This window comes from Rhincodon typus, unplaced genomic scaffold (assembly GCF_021869965.1).
Source record: "Rhincodon typus isolate 14 unplaced genomic scaffold, sRhiTyp1.1 hic_rhity00000686, whole genome shotgun sequence".
Classification (NCBI taxonomy): domain Eukaryota; kingdom Metazoa; phylum Chordata; class Chondrichthyes; order Orectolobiformes; family Rhincodontidae; genus Rhincodon; species Rhincodon typus.
Window position 1 is genome coordinate 23701 of NW_025966324.1, and position 22707 is coordinate 46407.

General features: G+C 39.9%; 1 protein-coding gene across 1 annotated transcript in view; it reads right to left on the minus strand.

Annotated features, from left to right (window-relative positions):
- The window catches only part of LOC109924168 (trinucleotide repeat-containing gene 6B protein-like), a 35667-nt gene extending 13407 nt beyond the window's left edge, over positions 1-22260 (minus strand). The window contains exons 1-14 of the mRNA XM_048621465.1: positions 22179-22260; positions 20034-20082; positions 19010-19155; positions 15357-15491; positions 14718-14852; positions 13883-13975; positions 10936-11140; positions 10661-10816; positions 9862-10023; positions 4972-5118; positions 3989-4084; positions 2611-2820; positions 1841-1920; positions 271-410 (exon numbers count right to left, since the gene is read on the minus strand). Coding sequence (XP_048477422.1) covers positions 271-410; positions 1841-1920; positions 2611-2820; positions 3989-4084; positions 4972-5118; positions 9862-10023; positions 10661-10816; positions 10936-11140; positions 13883-13975; positions 14718-14852; positions 15357-15491; positions 19010-19155; positions 20034-20082; positions 22179-22247 — 1823 coding nt within the window. The 5' untranslated portion in view covers positions 22248-22260. The remainder of the gene's footprint in view (positions 1-270; positions 411-1840; positions 1921-2610; positions 2821-3988; positions 4085-4971; positions 5119-9861; positions 10024-10660; positions 10817-10935; positions 11141-13882; positions 13976-14717; positions 14853-15356; positions 15492-19009; positions 19156-20033; positions 20083-22178) is intronic.
- Positions 22261-22707: the final 447 nt, after the last annotated feature.

Genomic DNA, 22707 nt, shown 5'->3' on the forward strand with positions numbered 1-22707 from the left:
GAAAAAACAGAGTTAACGTTTCGGGTCTGGTGACGCTTCCTCAGAACAGAGTAAGGGTCACCGGACCCGAAACGTTAACTCTGTTTTTTCCTTCACAGATGCTGCCAGACCTGCTGAGCTTTTCCAGCAACTTTGCTTTTGTTCCTGATTTACAGCATCCACAGTTCTTTCGGTTTTTATTTAGTAGAGAACAGGGCTGTTGGATAGGAGCACAGAAGTGGAGGGAACCATCAAGGAATAACCAATACGATATCAAAGCCAGGAACTCACATGTGCAGCGCAGTCTGGGCCTTGATAGCCTCTTGCTTGGTGCTGTATCGGACCAGTGCAGTGCCGTGTGTCAGGTTCAGGTGGAATGTTATCAGCGGGCCATGCTGCATGCAGATTGTTCGCAGGGTGGAGCCATCGATCTAAGGAGAAATATGTTTAACTTGTTTAAACACTTTTAAAAAAGCTTGTTTTCCACTTACTCCAAGTCCGACTGGACTTGGTTTCATCCAAATGATTACTCTTTTACATCTAGTTTTATTGTTACTACAGGCCATTCCACCTAAGGGACATCACTGTCAAATTATATTTCTCCCCACCCCCTCACTCTACCTCCTTCTCCAATCAAAAGATGCTGAGGCCAAATGCCATGAGCTGTGGCCTGACAGATCAATGGTCTCAGTAGCACACTGCGCAGGACATTTACCAAATAATCCATCAAAAGTGCTATAAAGTTTTTGATCATTAAAATATTTCTTAGATCAAGGGTATCAAACAATAAGGTTTCATCTGCAATTGAATAGGGCCTAACCTTTTATCAATGAAGTCTTTTCTGCTTTGCAACCTATTTTGTCATTCACTTTTTTATAGATCATTAAAGTACATATTTCTCATGCAATTTTTCATAAAAACAATTGGTGACAGAAAGGTCATGAAGGTGCTCAATGGGTTTCTTTAAATATAAACATTAATTGCCTCCTGGTCAGACATCAACAGGTTTCTTCTGCATTTCTCAACATGAAGGGATACAAGTCTTTGAGAACACCCGTCCACAACAGGAAATGTGGAAGTGAACCGGGGAAAGGAATACCAATGCTCAAGGCCAAGGACCAATTCCACTTCCTGGAAACACCTGCCAAATGTGTGCTCAGGATGTGACTCTAGGATTGGGCTCATCAGCCATGCAAGGACCCAGAGAACCCATCATCAGTGACACAGAATTTCCCAGGTGGACAATCATACTCAGTAGTGAGTGACTGATGATGACAATATCTTACGTACTTCTGTATTTATATCAAATTTTTGGTACGAAGAGTTATGCTTTAATCTAGCAATATGAACTGCTTTTATTATTAGGACAAGCAATTTCCACACTATTACACAGTATTTATTTTGCCTTCACTCTACTCTGGTGATGATATCAGGCAAGCACAACACATTATGAAAGCTTCGAATTATCAGTTCAGTGCTGTATAACTTAACTGTTAAGAACAAACTTCAGGGAATCCCAAAATATTTCTCCACTGTCAGACTACACCTCCAGCTCTCTCTTTGCCTTGTCCTGAATTTATGTTGCTTCTCTTTTGTTATGCTTTTTTAGGAAAATCAACCATCATGCTACACGACAATGCTCCCTACAAGCTTGTCTTCATGCATCAGCAATTGGGAGAGGTTTATTAGTAAAGAAATCTCCTACTCTTTTCCTTTAATGAAAACGCATTTGTTTACACAAAGGTGACAATGTTAACTATTATGCTTTGCCAAAACCAGGCAGAACAGCAAACCCAGGAGGAATTTTAAACACCTTCATGATATCCTTCTCAACAATAAACATTCTCTAGAATTTTTGTACCTGTGGAGTGAGATTATGAAGAACAAGCCAGGAGCTGACCCGAACAGACCCACCCGAACTGCCATCACCCCAGTTCGAACCTAAAGAGGAAAAGGAGAAAATTAAATTGTTTCAAAAAGCTGTTTTATTTCAGAAACGAAAGAACTAGCCACTCAATGACACTGTCAAGCAATTGACGGGAGCTCATAATTTCTTTGATATGGAATGCCAAAGCCGACACTGAAAAACATTAGCAAGATTAAAGAGTGCCAAAGGACACTGAAGTAAATCAGGATTGTGATTAGTTAATGCTAAACTTAAGAAAAAACATAACTATAGCATTTCATCATCATCAGGATACTGCAAAGTGCTCTTCAACCTTTAAAACACAGTCCCAAAGTGCTTCCCAGCTAATTAATTACTTCCAAAGTGCAGTTCTGTTATGTGTGGAAATGCAACAGCCAGTTTGAATGCAGCAAGATATCACAAACATCAATGAGCAAAGCAGTAAAATTGTTCTGGAGTGCTGATTGAGGAATCTTCTGCTTCTTTACGAACATCACCTTTTAAGTTCGCCCGAGAGTTATACATGTGCTCCAAAAGATAGCATCCCTGGTCACACACCACTAACTCAAATACTGCAGTAAAGGTTCAACATAGATGTACTCATGTCATCATTCTGACTGCCAGGCACGTATGCACTGGGGCCAAGATAATAACATTAGAGTGGGATGCTTTTTTTTAGGACACCATAAAGAGAGAAAAAGATAGAGTAGCAGCAAGGTACATACTCAGGGCATATCGTGAGTCCTGCACACCCCACCCTCTGCTGAATCGGGGTGCACCACTGCCCCATAGAGATGATGGGGGCTTCTGATTGGTCAGTCCTGGTGGTGGCCGGGTTGGCGGGTTAGTGTTTTTAGATGACATCTGATTCTTCCACATCCTGGGATGTCCGATTGGATCTGGAGACCACGTCGACTTGAAGTCATTGAACTTGGCTGCAAAAATATGGTTCAGACCCAGTCAAAACAAAAAACAAGAAAGGGTGAGATTTGGCTATGACAGAATCTCTGAACACATGAAATACTACACAATGCTAAAGATTTTGTCACTGAAGGTTCAGGTACAAGATAACATGTTCTGATTTTGGTCCCTTCAAACAAAGTGATTTAGAAACTTATTTAGAGAGTAGATGATGTATTTACTAAAGATTTTCCATGATTATGAGTGAAAATCAAGTATAGTTTTAGATCATACAAGGTAGAAGAGCAAGGAATAAGTCAACTAACTGAACATAAGTACCAACATCCAAAAGAGAAGAAAGACCATTCAGTCCCCTTGAGCCCACTCCATCATTCCATCAGATCATGGGCAATCTGTCTGTAGTTTAAATTCCACACTTACATATATATGTCTTTAATAACATTTGATTCTTTTGCCGAAGTAGTATCAAAATTTGTCTTAAAAAGTATTCAAAGACGCCACTTCTACTGCCTTCTGAGACTGAGTAAAACCAAGAAATTGCTACACAACACTGAAGAAAGACAAAGCAGTTGAATGAAAAAAGGAACAAATGGGAAGGAAGAGGATAGGCAGAAAGATTAAAGGAACATAGGCCCTCATTTTCTGATGAGCAGATTACTGTTTCTGCAGCATAAGCAGGTGCTGGGCATCAGGATTATGCAGAATCCTGACAAAGCAGAGAGGGAATTACCTGGGAAAGTTAAGATTCTAATGGACAATTCTCCTATGCTTGCCACCACCTCCCCTCCAACCCAGAAGTATCATTTACATTTGAGAATTCAGAGGGGTTTTGCTGTGGACCTCTTTTTTAGTATCATGAGAGGAGAATTGCCACTCCTCAGAAAATCCCTGTGTAGCTGAACCAAGGAGATACTATTTACTTTGTTCACCTTGTACTGATTGCTCAAACCTGTCTCAGAAACCAGATTAATAACTTTATTGATCACATTTTGATATTTTAAGAGTGATTGATAAATGCAAATTTAATTACCTTTTAGGAAAAATTATCTGCAGTAAGCTTCACATTGCACAAGGTGGTTAAAGTAAGCAACTTGGTTTTGCTCTCATAACTGTTAATAGAGGTACACACTTTGCCCTGAGAAAACAAAGTTCAGGCAGTGAATGATTCAATGCACGCCCTACCTGAAGTGCTCTGCACGGTGCTGTAGGAGCTGTTTGAGGCACTATAGGACCAGGCACCAGGTGAAGGCAGCGAGGTGTTCAGGGAGGAACTGGACCCTGTGACAAACAAGACAGATCAACCTGAACTCTTGCTTCAGTGGTCAGTTTCAAGCATTGGTGGTGGTGGGTGTGAAAGAAGTCAAAATCAGGTAATGGTAGTATTGGTTTTTTACAAAGTGCAACAAATTATTACAACTTTAACAATGACAAGGCTGAGGGGTGACCGTACAGAGGTTTATAAAATCATGAGGGGCATTGATAGAGTGAATAGCCAAGGTCTTTTTCCCCCCCCCAGAGTAGGGGAGTACAAAACTAGAGGATATAGATGTAAGGTGAGGGGGGAAAACTTTGTTTTTTCAGTGGGTGGTGTGTGTTTGGAACTAGCTGCCAGAGGAAGTGGTGGAGGCAGGTATAATTACAACGTTTAAAAGGCATCTGCTCAGCGTGGACAAGTTGGACCAAAGGGTCTGTTTCTGTGCTGTATGACTCTTTGGCCATGACACTACAGCTGCAGTTTATTGCCAGTACCAAATGTATGTTGGAGTCCTCTCAGGGATAGGTGAACAACATCCAGGCCCTTGGTGATTTCGCAATTAAAAACGTACTTCATTACCACTTTCAACATAAGTTCAGTGCTGTCATTAAGGATCATCTCCATGCTGTCATTAAGGATCCAAAGTCGCATCACACAAGAGAAAGTGCCCTTCTCTTTCTCTGGATAAAACAGCCACAAGTTGTGCTATCTGACTAACCTCTGGTGTTGGTAAAAAGGGACAACTGGGTCAATTATTCCTACACTAGGAATCCAAAAATATACCCCAAAATAGGAATTATTGAATGAAAAGAAACAATGCAAGGATCATCAGATCTCAAAGTAGTTTCCTGGTAATTAATACAATGCAAAACTAAAAACACACAAAACAGAAGGTAAATCAGTCACATACCTGTGCTCCTGTCCCTGAGAAGTTGGTGTTCTGAGTCCGGGGATGGGGGTGCTGCAGAGCTGTTTATCATGCTTGCTGGCGTCGCATATGGGTCTGATTCAGGGTCAATGTTTTGAAAACCCTTCCATGGTTCCCCAGGGCGGAATTCTGAAATCAAAATAAGGGAACCAAGTTGACATCAACACATTTCTCACATTGGTTCCTCACATCTGCTGCATTTGACTGATCATCTACTTAACACCAGCTTCCTACACTGAACATATCTGAGGGATATGGGGATAATTTGAAAGATTCGTTGCCCTTAGCGAAGAAATTCCTCACCTCAGTCTTGAATGGTATACTTTTTATTCCAAAACAGTGTCCCTTGTTCCGAAATGCCCCAGTCAGGAGAAATATCCCTTTTATATCTACCCGGTTGAGCCCTGTAAGAACTGTATATGTTCCAATGAAGTCTCTGCTCAGGCCAACCCCTCAGTCTCTGCTTAAAGAGCAAGCCTGCCATCCAGGAATTAATCCAGTGAACGTTCATTGTAATTCATCTATGGCAGGTATATCCTTCCTTAGGTAGGACTAAAACTGTACCCAATACCCTGTGTGAGCTCACAAAGACTGTAAAATTGCAGCTAGACATCTTTGCTCCTGTACTCAAATCCTCTTCTAATACCAATGGCCTTTCTAATTGCTTGCTGCATCTGCAAGTTAACTTTCAGTGACTTATCGACAGGATACAGAGGTTCCTTCAGACCTCAACACTTCCCAAATAAAAACTAAAACAACTGCGGATGCTGTAAATCAGGAACAAAAACAAAGTTGCAAGAAAAGCTCAGCAGGTCTGGCAGCATCTGTGAAGGAACACTTCCCACTCTCACAACATTTAAGAAATACTCTGCACTTGTGAAAAACTTCACATTTTTCTATATTATGTTCCATCTGCCATATTTATGCCCACTCGGCCGGTCTAAATGCCCTTGAAGCTTTCTTTGCACCCTCCTCGCAATTCATCCTCAGTTTGTCTCATTAGTGATTTTGGAAATATTACATTTAGTCCCCACAGTCAGATCATTGATGTAGACCGTGAACAGCTGGGGCATGAGCAAAGACACAATATACTCCAACAGTCACAGCCTGCCAACCTGAGGATGATCTGTTCATGCTGTTTCGGTTTCTGTCTCTTACTCAATTTTCAATTCATGTCGGTATATTCTCCTCAGCACCAGATACCCTAATTTTGTTTACTAACTTCTTGTTTTGGAGCTTATTGTAAGTCTTCCGAAAATCCAAATACCCCACATCTACTGGTTCCCCTTATTCATTCTGTTAGTTGTATGCTGAAAAAAACTCCCAACAGACTTGTCAAAATGATTTTGCCTTCATAAATCCATGTTGATTATGCCCAAGCCTACCTTTTAAGTGTCCAATTATCACTGTTTATAGTAGAATCCAACCTTGTCTTACTGCTAGTGTTAGAGAATAGATACGTAATTACAAATTTTCTCTTTCTCCTTTCTCAAATATTGGGGTTACATTTACTATCTTCTAATGTGCGAAACTGTTGCAGAAATTTGGAAGGTGGCCACCAATGCATCTACTGTCTCTACAGCCCATTCTTTCAGTACTCCAAGATGTCAATCATCAGGCCTAGGGGATTTAGCAACTTTCAGTCCCATTAGTTTCTCCAATTTGCAAAGCAGCAGTAAACTAGTGGTAATTTATTCAGTTTCTTATTCTGCCTATCTCTACCTGTAATGGCCCACATTTTCCTTTCCTAATCCTTTCCTCTTCACATTCCTATAAATGGGCTGTTGAAGCTTTTATAGGTTTCTCAATTATTTACTTTCATATTCTAATTGCCCTCTATTAGTTTTGGCTTTCCTGTGCATAATTTTATAATACTCCAATTTTCTTAGGCTTATTACATTTTAGCAACTATATCAGCTCCTTTTTTGATCTAATACACTTTAATTTCTCTTGCTAGTCACGTTTGATCCCTTTACCTGTTTGGTGTATGCTTCATAGGAATTTGTTGTAAACCATGCATTAACTCTTCGAAAGCTGACTCTAGCCTGTACACCATCATATCTTTTAATATTGTTTACCAAATTGGAGGAACAATTATATTGTTCCAGTTCAGGATGGTGAACAGTTTGGAGAGAAACTTGTAGGTGCGGGTGGTGGTCCCAAGTACCTGTTGCCCCTCTGGGTTGTAGGAATTGTGGGTTTGGAAAATGCTGTCTAAAGAGCCTGGCTGAATTTCTGCAGTGCATCTTGTAAATGATAGGTTCTGCCACAATTGTGTTTAAGTGGTAGAGGCAGCAAATGTTGGTGGTTGTGGTGTCAGTCAAGCAGACTGCTTTGTTATAGATGGAGTCAGCTTCTCGAATGTTGTTGGAGCTGCATCTAATCTAGGCAAGTGGAGAGTATTCTGTCACACTCCAGACTTTACAGTGGAGATTATTAAATAGCCCTTTCCCCCATTGCACAATATTGGAGTTAAAATAGCCCATTTTCTAATTGGTTCCTCAATTTACTGCTCAAGAAAACCATCTTATGTACATTCCAAGAATTTGTCCTCCAGATATAGTGTAAATTAGGTTTACCCCGTCTATATGCAGATTGACGTACCCATGACTACTTAATACCCTCATTACATGTACCTCTAGTTTCTTGACTTATACCATGCCCTACATTACTACTACTATTTGGTGTCCCATAAACAACTATCAATGCTTGCTTCCCTGCGCTGTTTGTTAGCTCCAACCAATACGATTCTACATCCTGATCTTCCAATCAAACATCTTCCAAAACCAAATGTACTGATCTTATCCTTCAGTAACAGCACTATCCCACTTCCTTTCACCTGTCTTTCCTTACTGTCGAATACTGTCAAAAATTTCCAGCTTTAGTCACGCCGTAGCCACAACCCTGTAATGGCCATCAGCCCACACCATAACTTGGAAGGTTTTTTTTTGAGGATGTAATGAGCACAACAGATAGGTTGAAGCTGTTGGATCTATCTAGATTTTCAGAAAGTTTTTGATGTAGTTCAAGAAGACATCAGTAAACAAAATTAGAGCACATGGGATTATTTTGTTGCGGGGGAATACAGTAGCATGGATTAAGAACTAGTAACAGACAGAAAATAGTTCAGGAGTAAATTGATTACTTACAGTTTAGCAAGCTGTGATTAGTAGGGTACTGCAAGGATCAGTGTTTAAACCACAGCCATTCCCTACTTTTTTTAAAATCAATGGTTTGGATGGTGTGATCAAACATAACATTTCCAAGCTGGCAGACAACAAAAGTAGCTGGAGTTGCAAGGAGGATGCAAAGTCGCATTTAGAGAGTTTGGAAAGACTAAGTAAATGAGCAAATTTTGGCAGACGGAATTTAATATGGAGAAATGAGAGATTATCTACTTTGGTAGGTGGAACAGAATACTGGGAAGTGTTGATGTGACTCATGAAGAAGGACCCCCAAGTCACAAAGTTAACACAGATACATGCAAGCAATTAAAAACATCAACCAGTACTTTGGCTTTTACTACTCTTGCATTCAATTTCTTTTGTAAAGATGCTTAGTACGATAATATAGAGTACTGGTAAGAACACACCCAGCATACCCATGTGCAGTATGGTCTCTCCATAGAAGAGGAGACCATATTTGTCACACAGGGAGTGCAACAAAGATTCACCAAACTAATTAGGAATGGATGGATTGTTTTGTCCAGCAAGATTAAATAGGCTGGACCTACATTCTAGGATTTAGGAGAATGAGAGGTGATTGCAATCAAATATACAAAATTCTTACAGGCATCAACAGGTTAGATACAGAAAGGATGTCTGCCCTGGTTGGGTAGTCTAAAACCAGGAGACACACCTGGGCAAAAATAAGAATAAAGGAAATCATTCAGATCTCAGATGAAGAGAATTTCTTCACTCGGAGTGGCAAGTCTTTGGAATTCTCCATCCCAGGGATCTGTGGAGTGTCAATGGTTCAGCATATTCAAGACTGAGATTAATAGATTTCCACATATTAAAAACATCAAGCAATACAGCGTAGTACAATGAAACAGTATTGAAGTAGATGATCAATCATGATCACAGTGAATGGCGGAGTGAACACAAAAGCTGAATGGCCTACTCCTGCTCCTATTTCTTATGTATTTCCATTTGTGATATCAATTAATCTACCTTTATCTGAATACATGCAGCATTTGCAATAAAGTGCTTTTATTTTTTAGTTAGCTTTTTCATTTTGACTCTTTTCCATACTGACATCTGTAATTATGATCTTTCATTTTTGCTTCACACTTTTCTTCCAGTCTTTCTTAGTTGAATTCCCTGTCAGGTTCTCAACTTCCTGCAAAACCAGTGTAAACTATTTCCAAAAGCATCGGTCTCAGTTCTGCCGCAGCTTAACTTGATTTTCCTAGTACAGGTCACGCTTACCCCAAAACCGGTTCCAATGCCTCAGAAATCAAAGCCCTTCCTCCTGCACCAGCCATTTCCTGTCCTCTCCTAGTTCTGTACTCACCAGCATGTGGCACCGGGAATAATCCTGAGATTATAGCCTTTGAGGCCCTTTCTAAATCGCTTTCCTAGCTCTCTCAAATTTGCTTTCAGGACCTCACCCCTTTATTGAGTTGTTGATCCTTGCAATGGCTATTACTTAGGCTGATACTCCAGTTCTGAAGGAGAACTGCACTGATTGAAGTGCCTGATTTCTCATGTATTGCTATAATTTACCTTCAGGAACTGTTCCCCTAGAATTGTAAAGGACTGGGGAACCCAGACAAGGCAGGCACTGAACTCGGGTCATGCTGAATAGAAACAGTTTCTCAACTGAAACCAAACTTCACTTTTTTAAAACATAGTACGAGTAGTTTCTGACCTGGAGGCCAACTGGAGCTGCTGGAACCATTTGAGAGCTTAGGTGTGGACCAGTTATCACTTGCAGGACCCGAATGGCTGGCCAAAGAGTCACCAGTTATCATTTCATAATAGGGCAAACTATCTCGAGACTTTGGCGGTGCCATGCTGCTCGAAATAGCACCTACGAAAAACACAAAAAAGTGTAAGATTAATACACTGATTATTTAGCCGGGTGATCAGCAGAGCTCAAGTGAATCTCCAGTGTACGCATATATCTGAAATGGTCAGAGGAAGACATGACAAAGCTGAACAAATCCCCACAAAGCAATGCAATCAATGAGCAGCATTATAATTTGACATGGTACAAAATCAGGCATGTAACAACTGTGTTTGACACTGCTCAAAATTTGCAAGTTTAAAATAGCACCCCTAGACATTCTCTTATTTGCAGTGAAGCATTTTCTCCTGCTCCCAAAAGTCCCCAAAATGTAATTAAGCTCGATTCCCCGGCTCATCTGATTGAGGCACATTCCAGTCAAATATTCTGAAACCCATCAAAAACACAAACAACCACTCGACTTGAAGCCTGCAGTTAACTAGTTCCTAAAACGTCACTGATAGAGTACTCTGAGGTTTAGAGCATTTGAAAGACAGAAGGCACAGTAAATTTGAGGATTAAAAGGTGAAAGAAAAGAAACAAAGGAAAATCAAAATACAACTGTTAGTACAGCAGAGTCTTCATTCAACACGGACTGAAGAAAGGAAGATGGCACCAGTTTTCAGTACATCAGAGCCCCATGCTGGTTTTGGACAGTTACCATTTTTGAGGGGGTTGTGATCTGGCGGTGGAGTGGCAGGTGAGAGGCCCTCCATGGTTGTCCACTGCTTGAGCCGAGATTGCTGGGACTGAGGTTCCTTCATTCCTACAATACTGTTGACGTCTAATTGGCTTACGTTCATATTCGAACCCAGACCTGCAAGTCAAAAGACATTTTAATACTGTTGACCCAAAATCCATGGGCTGTATAAATGATTTGTGTGAAGAGTAAATTTGAAAAAAAAAAGAACAAGTCAACCTGATGAGAGGACCCACCCATTGGGTAACCCGGCTGAAGTTGTCCTTTGGTCTGGAAGTCTGGAAGGCCAGAGGGAAGAGAATTAGGCACAACATTATCCAGGTGTTGCTTGGGTATGCCAGGGTGTGACGGTGAGTGTTTCATCCCAGGGGTATTGTTATGTCGGTGTTGTTGTTGTTGTTGTTGCTGCTGCTGCTGCAGAGCGCTTACAATGCGGGCAAGCTAAGAAAAAAAAGAAGACCACACAGATGAGTGTTACAGGTAAGCTGAACATTTCCATCTCTGAGTAACTTGGTATATTCACCAAACTTCACTCTTGAATGCCAAATGCTTTAATAACTGATAGAAGACAGTTGGGAAAAGGGGAGAGTTTTCAAGATGGCACCTGTAGTGACATGTCACAGGGATCAGTGCTGAGGCCACAGTTATTTACAATATATGATGAATTGGACAGGAAAGTGAACGTACTGCAGCCAAGTTTGCAGATGACATAAAAATAGTTGGGAAGGCAACTGGTGAGGATAACACGAAGTCTCCAGGAGGGATACAGACACGTGATTGGTCAAAAACAGGTCAGATGGAATATAATGTGGAAATGAGAGATTATGCACCTTGGCAGCAGCAAGAATCAAGGAGCTGAATATTACTTAAATGGAGAAAGACTGCAGAAAACGATGAAACAAAGGATTTAGGAGTTCTCATCCACAAACCACAAAAAGCTAGCATCCAAATTCAGCTGATAATAGGGAAGGCAAATAGAGATTTTGGCCTTTCAAAGGGAATGGAGTACAAAAGTAGGGAGGTTTTGCACAACCGATACAAGGTACTAGTCAGATAATAGCTACAGTGAACAGTTTTCGGCCCATTATCTAGGGATGGTTATATTGGCATTTGAGACAGTCCAGAGAAGGTTCATGAGGCTAATACCAGGTATGGAAGTACTGTTCTTATGAGAACAGGTTGAGTAGACTGGGCCTGTACTCACTGGAATATAGAAAAACAAGAGGCAATGTTATTGAAACATACAAGATCCTTAGAGGACTTGATATGGTAGATGCGACAGAGACTGAGTCATTAAATATATTCAAAGCTGAGATAGATTTTTAGTTAGAGAATCACGCGGCATGAGCGAAAAGGGAGGAAAATGGAGTTGTGGATTATCAGATCAGCCATGATATCATAAAATGGCAAAAGAGACTTGATGGGCAGAATGGGCCAATTCTGTTTCCATGTCTTATGGTTTTATTAAACCAATACTATGATATGAAACAAGAGAAAGCCTGAAGAAAAGGTCAAAATAATTCCCCCTCTATCCCTCACTGCTCCCACAAAAAGTCCCTGTTAATATTCACTCTCCAAACTCCGATTAGATGAATATTCAATTAGGCAAGTTCCTGAAGGGCATTTTTAGGAGAGGGGAGCTCAGGCAAGAAAGGCAAACATTTTATAAAGGGTTTTTGAAAGCTAGATCAATAGCTTTTCACAAACTTATTTAACACCTTTTTAAAAAAAACTTTGCATAATCTGATTCCATATTGGAAATATATTGCCATTCCTTCAGTGTCGTTGGAACAAAATCCTGGAACTCCCCTCCTAGCAGGATATTGGCTTTACCTACACCAAATGGACTGCAATCGTTCACGACGCCAGCTCGTCACGACTTTCTCCAGGGCAAGTACGATTGCGCTATAAATCCTGCCCAAGCCATAATCGCCTAAATAATTTTTAAAAGTTTCCATTTCACTGCTTCCCCAACATACAAATTAATTCCCAGTTAGATTTTATTAAAGAAAATTCATACAAAAAAAAATTCACCATGAATGGCCCACAGCAAGCAAGAGAATCACAACAGTAAAATTCAAGATGGAAGATCAGTATTAAAACTTTTTAAACCATCTCAAATTAATTGTCAGTGAGCAGAATGCATTGAGGCTGCTATTCCCTAGGATTTGATGAAGCAACAGGATTTTCATGAACATAGCAGGGTCAGTGATAAATGTGCAGGGTTATCAAACACACTGTAATGCAAAGGACAGATGTGTATGAGTCTGCCTGGAGGCAGGGCTGCTGATACCAGCCTCAATCCCCTCTCTTGAAGTTGTTTTGCATCCATGTAGATGCATAAAGGGAAATGCAGTTGGCTCGCTCTGTTGATCATCTGCCTTCCTGTGCAGCACGTGTCCAGGGAATGTGAGAAAAAGACTGGAAATCAATGTGGGCAGTGAAACTTCACCACACTGCTGTGCAACGCCAAACACTGGTGTAAGTAAGTAAGGCCATGATGAAGCAAAGAGCAGATAAATTAAAAGATTAAAGATGAATCAACTGGTTTCTTAATTCAACATTTAGATTTTCAGTATTTGCAATTTTTTGTTTTCATGTTGCCTACACGACTACCTCACTCAAATCAGCACAATACAGCAATGACTCAGCTTTGAATTTATCCAGTTTTGATTTCAACAGTGTGCAAATATATTTATTTAACTCTTTCATATTAACTGAAATAGCAAATAAATTACCAAATTAAAGTTGCTCTGCAACTACTTCAGGCCATTGTCAAAAAAGCTAACTAAAATACTGATAAATAATTGTCCATTGAGGTTCATTAAGCTTGGCAAAAAAAGGGTACAGGAGCTAACACTCTGGAGCCAGCCAGCTATCAATCAAGGTCACTTCTGTTTTGAGAGTTTTAACATTTTCCAGCTAGCTTGTTAAACAATCCTGAGTGGGAACACAGGTATCCACAATAGTGAGGTAACTGCACTCACGGGTATAAAATTCAACAGGTTCTAACACACGCAGCTGAATACTGTCACTCCAAGGTTCAACTGAAGGGCAGCAATGATGCACCGGCAATACCAGTGCTATTCGTGGATCTGACCATTCAGCACTCTTGGCTCAAAAACAGTGATAGCAAGTAGCAATGATAGGAGATATCTTAGTCTTCTATTGATTATCGTATACCTGCTGCTCTTGCTGTTGTCGGACAGCCGCAGAGAGCTTTCGTTGGTTCTGCAATACTTGCTGCTGTTGTTGCTGAATCAAGAGCTGATAAGCCTGTGTAGATGGACAAGAAGTTCCAGTGAAGTGGGCAACAAGTTAGAGTGAAATACAGATTCTTTTAAGCAATTACGTTTACTTTGCATACTTTATGCTTTCATCAAGGTCCAACTTAGGAAAAAGTTTTGTATGGAGTAAACTGCCTCTTGTAATATTTAACGGAGCAGGCTATTTGGCCATAAAGTTCATTACTCTTGGATCTACTACCCTTCACAGTAAGATTGTATGCATTAGATATTTCTAACACCACTGAATATGGGCAAAAGCTGAGACACTTTTGGTAAGAAACTTCTACAGCTAGAGAGTGGTGAATCTATGGAATTCACTGCCAATGAAGGCTGTGGAGGCCAGGTCATTGAGTACATTTACGACTGAGATAGATAGGTTCTTGATTATCAAGGGGATCGAGGGTTATGGGGAGAAAGCAGAAGAATGGGGTCGAGGAACTTATCAGCCATGACTGAATGGCGGAGAAGACTCGATGGGCCGAATGGCCTAATTTCTGCTCCTATGTCTTATGGTCTTAAGGTATGATTGCTTCTCCCAAAGCAGAAAACTCAGAACTGCACAAAGTCATAAACTGAAATGCAGTGATGCTCTGCACAGCTTTAAACAACATGGAGAACCTTTCACCCTTCCAGAATCTTCATCAGCATAAAAAGCCATGTCACATCAAGACTGAACCGAATCAACACAATTACTTGATGTTGCAACATCATGCCGGAAGAACATTACTTACCAACTGCAGCTGTGGGAGTTGCGGGAGTTGACTGAGCATAGCTATTTGTTGAGGGGATAATTGAGGACCAAGGCTAAATAGGGCTGGGTTCAGGGCACCATTCGGAGCGGTATGCTTCAACATGGAGGCAGGAACCTACAGTCAAGGCAAAGAATCCACTTAGCACATTGATATATTAAAAAGCAGTTATTGCCACTGCAATTTTCTAATCTTGATTGATCCCTCGACAGCATTTTTGGATGCATCTCACAAGTCCAGCTGCTAATGCTTTCTGATCAGGAAGCAAGGAGCACATTCTAACTTTATGGCAGACAATGTCTATTAATAATTGAGGGATGCCAGTGCTGGCACTGGGAGGAGAAAAAAATTATAGCCTGGCTAGCAATTCTTACATTCAATTAATAGTTTAAAAAGTAACAATTATTTCCGGTTACAATAACCCAATGATACAAACAAGCACCCATTGTGAAGTGTAGCCCATTCAGCTGGGTTGGATTAGAATCTCTATTCAAAAGCTTATCTAGTCTCTTGAAATTTAAACCCCTACTTCTCCCAACATGCTATCATCTAAACAAAAATACCAAAAGAGTAGATACATAAAGGATTCTATAAGCTCAGAGACAAGCTAGGGTTACATACCTGAGGAGGGGGTAGGAACTGTGGAGGCACTTGAGCCCGAAGGTTAGGCTGGGATGAATTCATGGGTTGCACTTGAGGTGTATGCACACCCCTGGATTGTGCTGTGCTACTACCAAATAAACCATGATTGCCATTCTGTGCAGTTGAGAGAGAGAAGAAAAACAGATCGAAAACAGTAAAGCAATTAGATTTTATCCCAGTGATTGATCTCATATCACAACTACTTAAATGAATCAGGAAGGAAGTCATCACAGGATGCAGACATTGCTGCAACCTTTGTAACTAGTCTCCAAATTCAGCTCTTGTTTTGATATTTGCCCATTGTCATACTATTCTACTATACAAGAGGAACAGCCTATATCAAAGGTAGTTAAAGAACTAGGGAAACTGGTTTTTACTGCTAAATTCCATTTACCCAATCTTCAATGAAGCAGCACTCAAACATGGGTTTATAGACTCTCCGAATTGGAAGTACAGATTGCCATTCGGTCCATTATACCTGCCTTGTCTCCACAATGGACTATCTAATTGGCTCATACTTTGATATTTGTCTACTGACTGCTTATAGAGTTATCTAAATGCTACAAGTGATTCAGCTTTGAAAGCTGCCTGCATCTACCATGCATCAATCACCATTCTGCATTGATAGTAATACATCAATCAGCTTTCTCACTTCTTTTCCAATGGTGGATCTGTTCCACAGTGGACCAGCAGAGCGTTCCATCTGGGGGCCTGGCAGGGGAGTCCCAAAATGACGGGCATGCTCTCCTACTGTTGGCCCTCTCACGTCCAAAGCTTCAGCAAAAAGCCAGAACTTACTTTGGTTGATAATACTGCACTGTATTCTCTACTCAAATTGCTGCCAGAATACTGCACGCCCCGCTCTCTCTACCCCATTCCACCCTGTGAAAGGACTATAAGACAGTGTTTCATCCCACTAAGATAAGAGTCGGTATCAGATTGCTAGCTTCTTATCTGTGGCAAAGTTTGTGTAGTATGAAAATTCTACAAATCCATCACGGTCACCTCAGTGAAAGCCTCTCTGCTGCAGTAACAGGAATGAGATATTAAACAGCTGAGAAGAACACAGGTGTCAGAACTGCTGTCGTGCCATAGAGTTTCTAACAGTTTATAAATGTGAACCTCCATATAGGGAAAAGGAGCAAACTGAAGGTGCAAACTTGCTTCTCACAGGAGAAATTCCTCACTCCCTCAGTAAACCTAACAAAATTGGTGTATGAAAATGGATGGAAAACCAGAATGACATTTAGCCTTGAAAGAAATGCATGGATTTAAACCTCTGCATTATTGCAAAGAAAGTTTAACTGCAGCTAGCCTTCTAAACAGTAAATCTAGTCACTAGGCAGAATTTAACGGCACAGTACAAGTGTGCTGAGCACTGCTTGACAATATACCAAATGTTTTTCTGTCATAAATATTTAAGGCTTTTTTTCTAATTAGTGATCTTGAAATAGTTGACTTCAACCTTTTCCGGTGTCTCATGATTAACATTGCTGTAATATAGAAACACCAGAACTGGTTCAGAGAAGAAAGAGAGCACAACATAAAACCAGAGCTTAACTTGTGTAAAAAGAGGCGAGGTGGTTAAAGTTTAAAACTGCTGTTAAATTATTGATAACCTTACTCATTAGTGCAATCCCTTTTGCATTACATAGCAACATGCAGGCTGGAAAAGACACTTAGATTTGCTTGCTTAGAATGGAATTGATTGCACAATATCCCAGTTGGAAGACACATTCAGAAAGCAACCCTTACGTGTCTAGCATTTAGATTTTGCATGTTAAGACCAGAGCCGATGCAGCCGAGGCTGGTGGTGGGTAGAGCAGTGCCCGAGGGAGACAGCTTGCAGCTTGGAGGAGGGGAGAAGGGCGAGTTAGGTGCCTCATCAGACAGGCACCCATCTTGATTGGAGAAAGGCAAAGTCAGCTGAAGAAGGGTTAGCCAATCAGCATGCAGTTGAGGAGAAAAGGGAGGGAAAAACAGACAAGAAAACAGCATAAAGATAAGTTGTGGGAAGAGCAGGAAGAAACATCAAAAATGAGAAGAGAAAGCAGTTAGGCATCTCACACATAATTAGTGCCTTAAATCAAACTTTTATGTACATATCAACTGGGTACAGAAATCATGAAGTGTTCATGAATTCTGGACCAATGCAGGATCCTTATTTTCCTCATTACAGCAATAATCCAATATTCCACAAAATGAACCTTTCCAATGTCATTAACTCAGACCTACATATTACAGAGCAGCAATGAAGCACTAATATTTAGCAGACAGGCTATAAAAGGATCATACAAGTACATAATTATCACATGCATAACAGTCTTAGTTTACCCAAAGTATATACCCGAATAGAATTCAGTACTGCCTGAATATGCCACCGTTTAACGAAACAATTAGGGACAGAGCTAAACCCAAATGATTAAAAAAACCTTATTGATAATCTTAGTAAATTTGTGCAATCTGCTTGCAATATTTAGAAAAATGCTGGTAGGAGAACATTTAACTATTTGGTTAGAACTGATCAGATCACGAACTCAATTTTAACAAGATGGGGGGAAAGGGAAGGTGAGAAACTGAAAAATAATCCAGATTTTACATTTTTGGACAGAATCTAGAATTAAATTTGCAGAAACTGGTTTGGAAATGATCCTGTCTAAGATTAAAACCAAGGTTGCACTAAATAGAACACAAAGAAATTCTATCAATTTGACTCAGTGGGTAAGTACCTACCTCTGAGTCAAGAGCGCTATGGACTCAAGAGGTAAACTAGATTAACTACTAAAGTTCTAATTGAGATGCTGCACTGCTTCCTTTTTAATGCTGTGTCTCTGTTCCAATAGGGCTCAGGTAAATATTAAAGATCTCTCAGAATGATCTGATCAGCAATGATGTTGTTTTTCTGGTCAATATCCCCTCTCTCAACTACTACTAGAAAGTAGTAATAAAAGACAAAACAAATTATTAATTGGCTGGCTATTTCAGATAAACATCTCATTATCAACCTCTTGCGTTTTTGAAAAATTCATGTGATGTAGGCCTCATTGACTAGGCCAACATTTATTGCCCATCCTTAGTTGCCTTTGAGGTGGTGGTGGTGAGCTGCCTTCTTGAACCACAGCAATCCATTAAAATGTAGGTACACCCATAATGCTGCTCAGGACTGAGCTCCTGGATTTTGGCCCAGCAACAATAAACAGATGGTGATACATTTAAGACAGGATGGCGAATAGCTTGGAGGGGAACTGGCAGGTGGTGTATTCGCTTGTCATTTATTCTCTTCTGCCTTCTAACCTATGACAGATCTGCTCTTTTATCCCCCCTCCCATTCCAACACCGTGTTGTCTCTATGCTTGTTTAAAGCCTCTTACATCTAAGGCTGTTACTCACTCCACAGATGTTGCTTGACCTGCTGATTATTTGTGTATGTGTCCTTTTTACTAGAAAGGGATAATGTTGGCTTCTATTCACTGCAGCCTCTGAAAATCAATTCTGTGAATAATACGGCTGCTCTTTTAACACATTAACAATGAATACATTTCAAAGAGTACTTTAGGATATTTCAGGAAGTAGTGAGGCGGTCTATGAATGCTTAGACTAAACAGATGACTAGCTAGCAGCAGAGCCCTCACCTTCTCAAAATAGGGTCCACTGTCTGCAGTGGGCGAGTCTTTGGAATTTGGTGGCCGGAATCCTGATCGATCCTTCCTCATCATTCCATTGTAATCCATGTTCATTCCTCGTTTGTCAGATTCCAGCTTTTTGTCCGATAGTCCAACTAGGAGAAAAAGGCAGGTTTTAATGATGGTCAAAAAACCACTTAAATTGCACTTCCTCTGAAAAAGTAGTAAGAGTAAATTAGAAACAAAAACAGAAGTTGCTGGAAAAGCTCAGCAAGTCTGGCAGCATCTGTGAAGAGAATTCAGAGTTAACGTTTCGGGTCCTGGGATGCTTCCTCAGACCTGCTCAGCTTTTCTGTTTATGTTTCTGATTTACAGCAACCCCAGTTCTTTCAGTTAAGAGTAAATGAGAGTTTGTCTGAATGGATGGATGTATGTATTTGAGATTGTCACTAAGCTTCTTATTGACATGGTTTTACAAAGCATATAGGTATAAAGGAAATATCAAAGGTAAAGAGAGATCACTGCTGGCTTCTGGTTTTTGATATATAATATACAACATGACTAGAAAATCTTGGGCACTTTTCCATGTTGTGTGCCAAATTGAATGGCTGCAGGTGTGTTAGCTGAAACGTTGAGCTAATTAAGCAAAATCCATTGGGTTTTTCTCAGCCATTCCCGTAGCCCCTGATGGAAACTGGGTGCATGTGGAAATGCGAGGGAATAAGAAGTGTAAAAGATAAATCAGAATGAGATTATACACTTTCTACAATAAAGATATTCATAACATCAGTGATCTAGAGAAATGTCACTGAATCGCAAGTCTGGCATCTCATCTGAAGGGAAAAAGGTTGAAGTATCATTGAACAGTAGCAAATGAGTCTTTCAAGAGCTGTGAGGAAGAAGAAAGATGGCATATGCATCGATTCTCATCCTCAGTATCTTAACCATTAGAACACAAGGAAATTTTACTAGAAGTAGTAACTTTAAAGCACATCAGCTGCCCAAAATAATCCAACTTCTGTTTAGCACTCACCAACAGTTAAGTCCATTTTGTTACCAACACCATCTTCTGAAGGCTCCCTCTGTGAATGAAACATAACTTTAAATAACAACTAAAAGTGTAAACTATTAAAATGAGTTTGGTGGTGCCAGTTCACTACTCTAATTCTTTCAATCACAACCTAAGCACCTCCAAACCCATGCATTATCCACTTTCTTTTGTTTTTAAATCCAAAAGCAGATTTTTCTAGACAACTCTAGTCACTGACAATTTATCTTCCCATCTTGGTTACCAGCAGTCAAAAGCAATGTTATTCCACAAAATACTATACTCCGAACAAAGCCAAGCTGCATTTTAACAAGAAAAAGCAACCTCAACAGAATTCTGCATTAATACTCAAGACACAAAACAAGAATAAAAACTACAGACACCACAATGATTTTATGTTTCCCACTTCTCAGTTTCCCTCCCCACAATGGTGTACAACTACTTCTAATTACATCTTACACAGTAACTTCCTGCTGAAAATCTTCCCCACTGACTTAGGTCCTCAGTTGTGGAGGGGCTGGTGTTGGACTGAGGTGGACAAAGTCAGAAGTCAGACGACACAAGGTTATAGTTCAACAGGTTTATGTGAAATCACAAGCTTTTGGAGCAGCCTGACAGAGGGGCTATACTCTGAAAGCTTGTGATTTCAAATAAACCTGTTGGAGTGTACCCTGGCGTTGTGTGACTTCTGACTTAGGTCCGCAGTGCTTTTGTTCTCAATTACTCTCAATTACCCTCTTACTCCACCAAACTCAAATGCTGAAAATTATAACTAGTCGCTACACTTCAAAGTTCACTTCATATAACAAATAACTGATCTCCAAAGTTAATACTGCCATTTTACTATTGTTCTTAAGAAATCAGCAAAACACAGTAGTAAGATAACTTTTTGTAGTTAACTTTACTTTTAAAGATAACAAATCATCTGTCTTGAGATTTAAAGAATCAATATATATCACCCAATGTAACTTGCTGCAACACAATAATCATAGTGTGGTCTGCAGTTTTAATGTCACATTTACCCTCATTACTCTAAGTCTCTTGTGACAAAACATAAAGTTGATGGTGGTATAGAACAATGAAATTAACTACAATGTAAACCCTCAACATCAATTCACTTTTTTCATTTTTAAACTGCATAATTATTGATTCTTTACGTACCTGATCGAGCATTTTGTGATGTATAACATTGGGATAAAGGTTTTGAAGGGCATAGGTTTAATGTTGGTGGTGACAATAATAAAGACAACATATGTACAGCAATCACAAAGTATATAAAATTTTAAATCCTATAACATCTTCTGTATATTGCTAGTATGGAGATAAATATATCCACTAAGAACAGTACATATTATCAACATGCCTTAATTTTTTCCAAAAGGAAATAAACATGAAGTGTATTCTCATACTCGCTTCTAATGGCTTAGTGACAGCTAAGTTTATAATGGTGAGACTGCATCTGGAGTACTGTGTACAGTACTGGTCACTGTACTTAGGAAAGGATGTTAATGCACTGGAAGCAGTTCAGACAAGGTTTACTAAACTAATACCTGGAATGAGCAGATTATCTTATGAGGAATGCTAGACAGGCTGGGCCTGTATCCTCTGGAGTTTAGACAAGTCAGAGGTGACTTAGTCGAAACATACAAGATCCTGATGGGGTCTGATCAGTAGGATATTGAAACACATTTCCCTCTTGTGGGGCAATCTAGAACTAGGGGTCAGTTTCAACATCAGGAGGCACCCAATTAAAACAGAGATGAGGAAGTATTTTTTTCTCTCAGGACCGGAGTGCCTTTGGAACTCCCTTCCTCAAAAGGTAATGGATGCAAAATTTTTCTTTTTTTCTTAAGGCAGAGGTAGGTAGATTCTTGGAGATTATACAGGAATGTAGAGGTGAGGTTAAAAGTCAAAATCAGCCATAATCTTTTGAATGGTGGAGCATGCTGAAAGGACTGAGTGCCTATTCTTGCACTGCATTACAAGCAAGGCACATGTCAGTCACAAGAGTACACCTTTTTGTCACAAGGCTTACAGTAATAAGGTTAGTCAGCAGCAGGCTTAATGTGATAAATTTAAGTGGCAAATCAGGTACATTGGTTCTCCAGTGTTTAGTAAAGCTGTTCTTACCAGTAATCCCATTTTGGAAAATTGCGTAGAGAGAGGATTTATCCACGTGTCATTGTTTCCACCTTTCATGGAGCCCTGGAGGAGAGATTCAGATTACACTTAGTGCCGGTGAAAACGTTGAACTGTCTTTCCTATTTAGATGCTGACAGACCCGCTACATATTTTCAGCATTTGTTAAACTTCCTTCAAATGATTCTTTTTTCTTTTAAAAAAAAATTGTACATTTCATTATCAACCCATCCAACTGCTTTTAACCCAAGTAAACCACAGCCTCTCCACCCGCTTCCACCAGATAGCATAAAGCACTGAAAATTCATACCTTCTGCTTAATTTCATGAACGAAACTATGAAAAAAATGAATTCATGATTTGTTTTTTTTTTTAAAAAATTGTTTCCTGTCTCGACCCAAATTAAAAGAAAGTCACCACAAAACCTGCAAATAGGAAAAAATACTTCCATGAACTGGCATTACCAAATGATAATTTGGTGACAAAAATACACTTGTGCAAATGCTCGCCTACTTTTCATC